The sequence below is a fragment of the Schistocerca nitens genome, chromosome 2, assembly GCF_023898315.1.
Source record: "Schistocerca nitens isolate TAMUIC-IGC-003100 chromosome 2, iqSchNite1.1, whole genome shotgun sequence".
Lineage (NCBI taxonomy): Eukaryota > Metazoa > Arthropoda > Insecta > Orthoptera > Acrididae > Schistocerca > Schistocerca nitens.
In genome coordinates, this window is record NC_064615.1 from 735007205 (window position 1) to 735019569 (window position 12365).

The 12365-nt window shown below is 41.2% G+C and overlaps 2 protein-coding genes across 7 annotated transcripts in view; both read left to right on the forward strand.

Moving 5' to 3' along the window:
- Positions 1-12365, forward strand: part of LOC126236941 (esterase FE4-like) — a 796743-nt gene that overhangs the window by 503231 nt on the left and 281147 nt on the right. The window lies entirely within an intron of this gene.
- The window catches only part of LOC126236943 (esterase FE4-like), a 470464-nt gene continuing 468049 nt past the window's right edge, over positions 9951-12365 (forward strand). Inside the window, exons 1-2 of the mRNA XM_049946637.1 lie at positions 9951-10194; positions 10877-11014. Coding sequence (XP_049802594.1) covers positions 10135-10194; positions 10877-11014 — 198 coding nt within the window. The 5' untranslated portion in view covers positions 9951-10134. The remainder of the gene's footprint in view (positions 10195-10876; positions 11015-12365) is intronic.

The following is a 12365-nucleotide window of genomic DNA, read 5'->3' on the forward strand; positions in this document are numbered from 1 at the left end:
GATTAGTTGTGCTGATACGGTTATGTATGTAACTTATACTTTGTGATTTATCTGCTTGCGCCTTCATGTTTACTTATTAAGATTACATATGAACATTTATTTGCTTACGCTGATATGATGCTAATGACCTGTTTATTATGTAAGATACATAATTGCTGCTTGCGTATGGATTGCATATTTACAGATTTCTGTTTGTTGTTATAACTACTCTTTAATTTGGTATATAGAAATGCTGATATACGGTGTACGAACATGGAGTTTAGGTCACACTATGGTATTAATTATAGATTGTTCGCTTGACAGAGTTTCGTTATAGGGATTGTGCTACATCCACTTGTTAACATTTTGTTCTCTACTGGTATATTTACTCGCTATTGCATGTTTTGCTTACGCTTAGTGCCTTATATTTTAAGATAAGAAAATGAACTGCTATAATTCTACGAACGACATTGGTACAAGAAACTTCATTGAAGTCACATGAGCTGGAGGTTTTATGGAAGCTGTATAAATTTATGCTAATAGGAAGGAAGCTAACGACATGACATACCAACACTAGGTTTAGACCATTGACAGCTATTACACTGCATTCTTCGTGAGCAATTGAAATAGCAAGTGACACTTGACACAAGAAATACTCCTCATGTTTGCTTCTGTTTTGCCATAATTCTTGAAGTGGTGTAAACACTGTGAAATATTATGATCATTCACACTCCGTACTGGTACTTACTTACGGAAAGTTATTCAAACTAAAGGCTGTTAGAGGTCATGTATGCATTTCCTTTATTTAATGATGGACAAGGTAACCAAAATGTATATGTATTTTATAATTCATAATGAGTAGAAGATTTGGGTCAGGTGGATTACACAGAGGTTGTGTGTGGACATTGTGTCTTCGGATTGTATGGGCTGATGAATTGAAGTTTGCACTAGGATTTTATCTGTACTTGTTCGAGGAGACTGACTAGAGGAAAGAGTTGTTATGGAAGTGAAATGATATTTGTGATAAGGTTTATATGTATCGATGTATTGAAGAGGTATTATTGAGGTATTGCGATTGTGTGAAGTTGATGATTATTGGAGTTTTAGTGGACAAGAGGTAAGGTAAATGATATTGATGATAAGGTTTATATGCATCGATGCAAGAGGTATTATTGAAGTATTGAGATTATGTGATGCTGATGATTATTGGAGTTTTGGTGGATAAGAGGTAAAGTAAGTGAGGAGCATATTTTTTTTTTTTTTGTTGGTTTATATGGAACAAGGAGGATGAAGATGGCAGACTAGAACACTCAAGTAGAAGGAAGATTGTCTACACACACACTTTGTTAAATCACTAAGCAGTATATACTTTTTTTTGGAGAGAGGGAGCATTTGCATATCTTGGCTCACTGACAGTTGTTCAGCAACCGTACATTTGATTTGGCTCGGCAAACATTGGTCTTGACATGATGACTATGACGTTGACTAACTATTATCGACTGTTATACATTGCTGTCACTACTACTTGATACACATGTCGAACATCAAATCTTTGACAGAATTGCATTTACACAGTTAACACTATTCAATTACACAGTAGTACTTAATGTGGATGAAAGGTGAGTGAGTGTGTTTTGTGTGTTTTCCTTTCCTAATCCCAAATAATTGGTACCGACCTATCTCCTAAATATTATTTTACTTGTTTGTTGTGGCTTGCACTGACACCCATAAACATTATAGGTTTACTGATATTTGTGTATTGTAATAGTTAATAGGACAATTATCTGATATCATTTGTGTGTTTGTTATAATTTGTATGTTTAGTGTAAGAGAATTGAGAATAATTTTGTAAAAGCAATTGTGTGTGCATTCAAACTGTTGTTCATGCCTGCACCTGTTCAACATTAATGGGTGCCTCTTAGAAATGTTTAATTTCTGCTGATAAACTCTGATGAACTGCTGATTAGTGATAGTGAATATTATGGACTGTTACCTGCACCTGTCAACATTACTGGGTGCCACTGATGGAACTGCTTCTACTGATATGATGTCATTTGTTGCTGTCTGCACCTGTTCAACATTGCTGGGTGCCACTGATGGAACTGCTTCTACTGACATAATATCACTTGTTGCTGTCTGCACCTATTCAACATTGCTGGGTGTCACTGATGGAACTGCTTCTACTGACATAATGTCACTTGTTGGTGTCTGAACCTGTTCAACACTCTGGGTGTCACTGTTGGAGCTATTTAAATATTGTTGATTAAATGTTATGAGACTGCTATTTGCACCTGTTGACCATTTCTGTGTGCTACTGTTGGAACTGTCAACTTCTCTGAGGAGTGCTACTTGTTTATTGAACTATTGAAAGGATTTTATGTGAATATTTGTATAAACTGATTTTTTTGTGTATTTACTGTTTATGAAAAGTTGTGAGACTCTTACCTACACCTATTCGTCATTGTTGACGCTATTGAGTGAATTGTTTAACCACATGATACTTGTGTAAACTATTATGTAAAATCACATGTATGCAAGCATTTGTATTCCTTACTGTATTTTATATATTAGGTTATTGAAGGGTCAGTGCAAAGCCAAAATTTATCTAGTTATGTGATATTTACTTATTAATATTATCTTTTATTTTTGTCTGTATTTTTATTTGGACGAATTTGGTGGTATTTTCACCACCAATGCTGCCAAAATAGCATCAAATTCTAGCCCGTGGAGGAGGGGCATATGAAAGGTAGCTACACTGAGTCACAGCGCCAGAGATCGCGCCAAAGGGTTTTATTCCGCCGCCTCCACTGGCAGTGCTTGTTCAGAAGTTGTGGTGGTTAGTGCTTGCTGAGAGGATGTTGACAGCTGTACTATTTGAGGCCATGTCGTGTGCAGTTGTTTTCATGGGCTAGACAGCAGATGTTGTTCGAATGGGGATGTTTTAATGGTCAGAGTGTATTTTTAGTCAATATATATGAAGGTAAAAAACATTTTTTTATTTTTTTTTTAATTTCCTAACTAACAATGCCTCTTGGTCACAGGTTCAGTCAACAAAGCATCTGGCTTGTGTTCATGTATTAGACTGTAATTCGGGTTTCTATGTGCAATTATAGTATTTCAATTTTATTTAATTAATTCACTATAAATGGAATTTAAAATATCTTGTCTTATTGAGGAAGAACCGTGCCAGATGTGTACGTTGAATCACACTTCCACACACAGAACAGTTACACTTGTGCTTTGTTGTTCCGTAGTTTTTGTTTCGTAGGTTTTATAGTTGCTGGGGACTTAATTAATTAATTGTGGTAACGGAAATTTCGTTTCATTCTTTGTTGTTATTCTATGCAGTCATATTGCGTACTAATACTAGTCAGCGCCAACCGGTTACGAGACTTCGTAGCCGGACATACAGCGACTAAAATTAAAAATATTTGCATTATAAATAATTAAGCCCCCATGCAACAGTCATATAGAACAACAGGCTGGATCAGGGTTTTGTACAGTCGAATCTTGAACTGTCTGGAGAGATATCTGGACCGAAGCAGTTGTGCTAGGCTGTGGTAAGATCGGTTTCCTGCTTGTATTCTGGCCTTGATCTCTGATTCACATGATAAGTTCTCAGTGAAAAGTTCCCCTAGGTATTTGAATTCTTGCACTCTCTTGTAGGACTGGTCCCCAACCTGCAGGGATTGTAGATGATCAGCAGCCTGACAATGATCACGCGTCATAACGAGGTACTCTGTCTTGGTTTCGTTAATGTTTTTATCTTGATGGACACCACTGTTTAATATTAAAACGCCTGATAACCACATCAATGACTCGATATTTAAAGTAATGTAGAGAGAAGGAAGAAAACCACAAGACGATGATCTCAAAAGCGCCCTGGGTGAAGCTTTACGAGGATATTATGCAGTCAAATAACGTCATAGCCAGTCTAAAAGTCGAAAACATTCGTGTTAGTTGTTGCTTCCGTAGGAAGGCATGTTGTACAGGAGCTTCCAGAAGGAGAACGATATCAGAGGTAGACTGATACCCAATGAACCCACACTGAAAGTGAATACTGCTGAGGCCAGATGCTAAGACCCAGATATTATAGATAATCCGCACCGTCTTCACCAGGCAGCATACGAGTGTAACACTACGATAGCTACTTGGCATCTGCGGTCCTTCAAAGGCTTGGGAAAGATAATTAAAATAACTTGCTTCCATGAAACAAGAAACCGTTCAGTTTCTCATAGCGCCATAAAAATTGCGAAAACGTTTCCTGTAGCATTCTCAGCAGTGCACAGCAACATGCTGTAATCGATTTTGTCCTAAATTGGACCCGTGTCGCGTGCTGGGGTAAACACTGAATCCAGCTTCCACATAATAATAAACGTCAGTTTTATCAACTTTATCATTCGTGAAATCAAAGACTGAACTGTCCCTATCAATAGAAATTCGGTAGTGAAACAAAGCCAGATCCGATTGGCGTTAGCAGTGATTTAAAAGAAATTCTCCGCCGTAGTCTCGAAAATAACTCACTCGCTGGTAAGGAGATTTCCATTCTTTACCACAGCATTAGTATGGCACTGCTCACCTCCTTGTAATACCTCTATAAACTGCTGGTACATGGATTAGTGGAACATATGATGGAATTGAAGAACTGTTACCACGATCTTCAGTTGCCGTCGTTAACGATAAATCTTTTACGCCTCACCACCCAGAAACCTGCGAGGTTCTTATCAAATGATCTGCATCTGAATTATTTGCACATCTGCAAGGCTGCACGCACGGTGAGCGACATTCGTCAGTTTCCAGTTACCCTGCATTCGTTATACCTCCAAGAGACAGGTGATCTTTGGCAGGGAGGTACCAGCAGCGTCAAGCATCGCTTTCGTTATCTTATCCATCCATATTACTGCTCGTGGACGCTACTCTCAGACATAGTCAGCAGGCAGTACCGCGCCCAGTTCGCCTTGCATAGCACTTACCTGGGCTACGGTATCTACACCTACATTAGGCAGCATCTGTAGGAAGCATACGCTCATATGAACGGCAGATACACTGCTGCTGTAACTACTTGCACACTAGTGCTCGGGAAGGAATCGAGGACAGATGTTTTTCCTTGATGCGACAACCTCACAGTACAGAGGACTCGGTGGAGTTAAGATAAATCTCCTGGAGATAAAAAATGTAGTCCTCTTTATAAATGCCAAGGGCTGGTTTTCCTCTATATGTATCCTTAATCTATTGAAATTTCATACGTTAAACTTTTCTACTTCTGGCCCCTTTTATTGCCAAGTTCTTAAACTTCAAGAAAGGACTGGGTGCTTCCCTCCCGCAGGCTTCAAGCAGACCAGCCTTCTTTGGGTTCGTTTGACAGCATCACGCAAAAATGGTTTGAGGGCTCTGGGGCACCACTGTCACTTTCTGGGTGTTAGTTTGTCGGTTTTCCTTTTGTAGCGAACTTGTTTGCGGTGAACACTCTGGTACAATACCGGCAGGGGTGAAGCTGCGACCTCGAGTGGCTCAGCAGCTCACTTGGGTGAGGGCATTGTCAGCGAGAGTCAAGATTCTGGCTTCACGGCTCGGTATGATACAAAGTTTTCATCTGCCCACAAGTTTTAAAAGTACACACATTCCGCCGCAGAGTGAAATATTCATTCTGGATTCAGGTTGAATGTCTCGCAGTTTCTTGTTGGATTGTTGTACGCATCTTTGTAAGGCTGTTAGCGCCCGCTGCAGCAGAACCGACGGATAACACAGTGGATGCAATAGACTAAAAAGTGTACTGGCAACAATATACACTCCTGGAAATGGAAAAAAGAACACATTGACACCGGTGTGTCAGACCCACCATACTTGCTCCGGACACTGCGAGAGGGCTGTACAAGCAATGATCACACGCACGGCACAGCGGACACACCAGGAACCGCGGTGTTGGCCGTCGAATGGCGCTAGCTGCGCAGCATTTGTGCACCGCCGCCGTCAGTGTCAGCCAGTTTGCCGTGGCATACGGAGCTTTATCGCAGTCTTTAACACTGGTAGCATGCCGCGACAGCGTGGACGTGAACCGTATGTGCAGTTGACGGACTTTGAGCGAGGGCGTATAGTGGGCATGCGGGAGGCCGGGTGGACGTACCGCCGAATTGCTCAACACGTGGGGCGTGAGGTCTCCACAGTACATCGATGTTGTCGCCAGTGGTCGGCAGAAGGTGCACGTGCCGGTCGACCTGGGACCGGACCGCAGCGACGCACGGATGCACGCCAAGACCGTAGGATCCTACGCAGTGCCGTAGGGGACCGCACCGCCACTTCCCAGCAAATTAGGGACACTGTTGCTCCTGGGGTATCGGCGAGGACCATTCGCAACCGTCTCCATGAAGCTGGGCTACGGTCCCGCACACCGTTAGGCCGTCTTCCGCTCACGCCCCAACATCGTGCAGCCCGCCTCCAGTGGTGTCGCGACAGGCGTGAATGGAGGGACGAATGGAGACGTGTCATCTTCAGCGATGAGAGTTGCTTCTGCCTTGGTGCCAATGATGGTCGTATGCGTGTTTGGCGCCGTGCAGGTGAGCGCCACAATCAGGACTGCATACGACCGAGGCACACAGGGCCAACACCCGGCATCATGGTGTGGGGAGCGATCTCCTACACTGGCCGTACACCACTGGTGATCGTCGAGGGGACACTGAATACTGCACGGTACATCCAAACCGTCATCGAACCCATCGTTCTACCATTCCTAGACCGGCAAGGGAACTTGCTGTTCCAAAAGGACAATGCACGTCCGCATGTATCCCGTGCCACCCAACGTGCTCTAGAAGGTGTAAGTCAACTACCCTGGCCAGCAAGATCTCCGGATCTGTCCCCCATTGAGCATGTTTGGGACTGGATGAAGCGTCGTCTCACGCGGTCTGCACGTCCAGCACGAACGCTGGTCCAACTGAGGCGCCAGGTGCAAATGGCATGGCAAGCCGTTCCACAGGACTACATCCAGCATCTCTACGATCGTCTCCATGGGAGAATAGCAGCCTGCATTGCTGCGAAAGGTGGATATACACTGTACTAGTGCCGACATTGTGCATCTCTGTTGCCTGTGTCTATGTGCCTGTGGTTCTGTCAGTGTGATCATGTGATGTATCTGACCCCAGGAATGTGTCAATGAATTCACGGTGTTCTTATTTCAATTTCCAGGAGTGTATATTTGCATTGGTGCTACTGGTTTGTGCCAGCTTGATTGTATCAACGTTAGTCACATGTATTTTTCATATGGCGGCTTTAATGAACTGGAAATTTTGTACGCTTCGTTATAAGGAATTCACTAGGTGATTTTAATCTGCCGGCCGGGGTGTCCGAGCGGTTCTAGGCGCTACAGTCTGGAACCGCGCGAATGCTACGGTCGCAGGTTCGAATCTTGCCTCGGGCATGGATGTGTGTGACGTCCTTTGGTTAGTTAGGATTAAGTAGTTCTAAGTTGTAGGGTACTGATGACCTCAGCAGTTAAGTCCCATAGTGCTCAGAGCCATTTGAACCATTTTTTTTTATTTTAATCTACTGCAGCTTCTTTTCTTCAAGGCTTCGAAAACTGTTTTATGTAGACTAATACATCCATACATTCCCATCGGTACACTATGTTGCTGCTGTCTAAATAAACTTGTAACGTCTACGCTCGGGCGTACGTTAACTCTTTAAAGCCTGTACTATGGTAAGTTGACGGGCTTCACCTTATAAGAAAGGATTTTAGTAAATATGTTGACCGCGTGTACCTGAATGGAGGCACAATCAGACTTACACCCACTCAGTAACAACAATGATACGTCAAGCAAGTCTAAAGTGCAACTACACGTTAGGACGGGCAAGAAACATACACAGCAGATGCTACCAATTGTTAATAATACGGTCGACAGCCTAATTAGGCATTAAGTGAGTTTTTTCCTTGTACAAGTGGATGTACGTACAAGCATAACAACACGTAGTAATACTGCATTATATGGTAAATTTTAGAACCAGAAAAATCTACTAACTAATATTTTCCCTTTCTGTACTAATTTGGACAAGCTATAAATACACAACATTACACTATAATGATTACTACAAACTGCGTTTTGTCTATTGATCCGACTAAAATCGGGCATAGGTTACCCTAGAAATAGCACTTTTGAAACACACATAAAATGTCAATTTTAATAAGGGTAAAACACTGATAAATTTAGGTTTTATATTGACTTTAACTTTGCTGGTCAAATCAGTTCAGTACTCTTCAGAATTTAAATGAATAGAAAAGAAAAGAGTGGAGGGGGGGACCCTGAAACTGTTATGATCACTGTGTTGAAACTATTAACTATTGGAAGCATTAAGCACTTAAGATTTACAATATATGAGTTACTACTCTTTTTGTCTTATTACTTCCTCATTTAACTAACATTATTTTTGTCTCAAATTAATTAAGATTCATTACTAAACCAATTCCAAAATTATCTTCCAACTTTGTCAGACCTTTGTTCTTTGCTTATATTTTCATTAACAATAAAGCTCCTTAAACATCTTTCTAGCATAGATAGGGCTGCAGGTAATTCTTATTAACATAAACTTTAAATCTTCATTTCGGGACACTCGGATTGCACAACATGTGGAAAGGACCCTGTCTAGGTTAGTGATGAGGATAATTAATTGATAGGACAATTCTGGTAAAAGTTAAGTTGTTATTGAACAGTCAGGAACAAAATTAACACTGGTCCACACGAATACAATTCTAAAGATTCAACCTGTTCGTGTCGATGCGGCGGTTGGCGGGCGGCGAGATGGCGAGGCGCACAGCACACATACAATCACAGCTATGGCTCTTGATGTATCGGCACTTTGCTTCTTCTTAGCGTCGCAATCCTTTTCAATTTAGTGCCTATAGAATATAGCCATGCTGTATAGTCGTCGGAAACGGCACATCCGAGGCTCAATGAAATCACGTTTTCCAGGAGAGCCTCCTCGATCCAGAACGTGTTTCTCAGACCGATGCCCAACTCCGACTATATTGCTGAGCCATTATGCCGTGCCGCGCCCGTGTGCATTTTCCCGCGCTCGCCTGCCATCCACCTTTTACCGCTCCCCTACAGACGGGGTATTCACCAAAGGTTTTGCATTCCACATATCCTAATACATTGCCTACGTATGGACCAGGCGCACAATTACAATTTTAAACATGTTACAATAGATTCAACATGGGTTACACTTCAATTCTGTTATAGCATTGCTGGAAATTTGACATAAATATTAATATTCACATCGAAAGTTGCTTACATTTTCTTTAACATAATGACACGAAAAGAAAAAGAAATGAAATCAAAACATTGCTTACACTAATTTATCGAAAATCAGAAGAAAAAATTATTATATGTACTGTTGTTGTTGTTACAAACTTCTCGCACCTTTGATAGGAAGTCTTAACATTACAGCTTGTGGGATCTGGTGAGTTCCTAAATTCGCCACAGATACGAACATTTTGGTTCTACATATGCAGACATTTCAAAGCCGAAGTTGGGCAGTAATGGAAACAAAATAAAGGGAGATTTCATTTCAACCGGTAAGGGCCACTGTGGTAAAATGTTATCATTCAAGGTATTACAATTTTCTTTTATGCGATACTTATACTCAGCTGCTCGTGCTGTTGTTTTTTACAATTCCCTTATAAGATACATGTTGCGGTGTGGTCAGGCAAATTATACTGTATCTTACATTCTTAGTAAAATAGTTCAGTTCATTATTTATCACTTCCATTTACTTCAGTAGAGGAGCACATCTTTGAAGGCACTCTGCTAGCAAACATGTATTCTTTGTTACAGGTCGATTATATAACAAATCTTCCTTGTGTTTCGCAAGACATGCAATAATGTGATAACATGATAAAACTTTATCTACTGATTACATCAGAAGAGCCAGCTATAAAAGGAGCAAAGGAATGCTACTGGCTAATTATTTCATCAGATCGTCTGTTGTTAACTAAAGCCGAACAACATCGGTTATTTTCATTACAAATATAGGTTGTTTACTTTCCTTCTTGTTATCGTTTGGTTAAGCGCATCATTACTGACGTTAGTTTTTCTATGAAGACTCAGACAGAGTTACCCAGTTAGGCCACCAACAGCTATCGTTGAAGTAAAGGAGATCTCCAAGACAATGGCGATACTTCGCTTATTTGCAATTTTACACCTATGTTTAATGCCAGTCGCCATATCAGTAAGTACATTAATTTACTCAGCATAACTAATTACTTTTCGCACAACGCATTCTGCATCATACAGTGTGTGTACATGTTACAACAAGAAAAACACACTGTGCTATGTCACTAAAAAGAATCGTTTATTAATCGCTACGTATTTCACAGGGACTTAGTTTCAATTTCACAAAAGAATCTAGAATTTTAGTTCGTAGCTCTCTTCAACGAAACGTAGTTCGACGTTTCAAAATGTATTAAATGATACCTTGAAGGCCGCAGAGGAACACTAAATTCTCAACAGAACCAGCTTTTTTTTTCCTTTTTGTGAAACAATGTAACTTCCTTTATAGCATACTAAAAAGATATACGCGACAGGAAGCTTCGGAAGTTTCTTTCGGTAACCTTTGTCTTCTGACAATATTTCTGCGACAGTGAAATAACCATTGCACATTTCGTCTTTCCCTATTTTGTTACTCGTTTTCCACAAGCTCTGATGATCATGTTTTCACACGGTCTCTAAAGTACCTTATGTCTTGCATACAGTCCGCTGTTGCTTTTTCCTTGTACTTCAGTGAAACCATGTTTCAAACGTTCAGAGCGATACTTCGTAACTTGAAAGGGGTCGCCAATCTGCTGTTTGATGTTTTCAAGCACGTTATTAATATGATGTAATTTTCATTGTTTTCCTTAAATATTTTACAGGCTGTCGAGTATGTTACAGTGGACATAGAAGAAGGCACATTGAGGGGTCAGATGTCCGAAACGTTAACAGGCAAACCCATGTTCATGTTTCAAGGCATTCCGTTTGCGGAGGCACCAGTTGATGATCTCCGCTTCCAGGTAAGTGGCTGTTATCACACACTTAGTGCTCCACAATCTGTGTATTTCTCTTGTGGGGAGTTTTACACATACAAAATAAAACAATGACAAATTTTATGACCGTAGCTCGAAATGGGCTGTTTAGTAAAATACATAACGTTTTAATGTCACAGACGCCAATGAGAAGTTTGAAGAGTGAATAATTATCCGGCACAAAAACTGTCACTGTTTTGACTATGCAGGTGTCATAATTGTCGACAGGTTTTTAAAAGCGGCAGTGCAAAAATTACGACACGCACCGCAATTACACTCACACATATGAAGTATGAAATTACAATGAAATGAATACCCTTAGCTGCATATAGGCATTGATATAAGTCAGCGGGGACAGTTGAAAATGTGTGCCCCGACCGGGAATCGAACCCGGGATCTCCTGCTTACATGGCAGACGCCCTATCCATTTTTTTTTTTTTTTGTTCGTTGTTGATCGTTGTATTTGGTTGATGCCGACCGTCACACGACATCCGTTCATGTTCTTTTGTTGATCCTTTCTCCCAGCTCTCTGACCGAACACGCTGAGCGATCGTTCCGGCAATCCATCTGAGCCACCGAGGACACAGAGGATAGTGCGACTGCAGGGACATATCTCGGGCACGTCTCCCGTGAGACACACATTCTCAGCTTATTGTCCCGCACTATATTCATAGTGACCCTGCCCATCATACTCATTACTCGCGGCTTTACCGCCGATTCCCGTAAGAGTTCGGGCACTGTTTGTGAATCCGCATAGAAGAAGATGGTCAAATGGCCGGTGAGCCTTAACTATATATCTATGAAGATGGCATGTGATCTTTCGGACATGTCCCAAAGAACAGATACCATCTTCATATACCTATGAAGTATCTTTGCCAGTCTTCATATACGGGGCAAATCACCGAAAACTTACACAGCAGATATTGTGGAAATGCAAAGTGCTATTGATGAGCAGTTTTCACAGAATGTATTGGCGGTCAGGGACTTGTACTGTTAGTCAATAACCAAATTATAATAATACTTAGAGAGTGTTTTTTTTTTTTGCAAATACACACTTCTTAATGAAACAATGACTTTTCACATCAAGAGGCTGAAAATAGGGTAAACTGGAATGTCAGTAGCGTTTGGTGCATGATTCTAGTGAGAGTGGTTTATGAGGTATCGTATTCTGAAAAGTATCCACACCAATACTTGTAAAATAGCTGTGGTACCGCACACTAAAGAACAACACGAGTGCATACACTAGTTGAGTGGACTCTGACGGGTAACGAGACAAATGACCATCTCAGGTTGTGTTAAAAATGGCCACCTGCAGCGGCAGTACACGCTACCAGTCTGG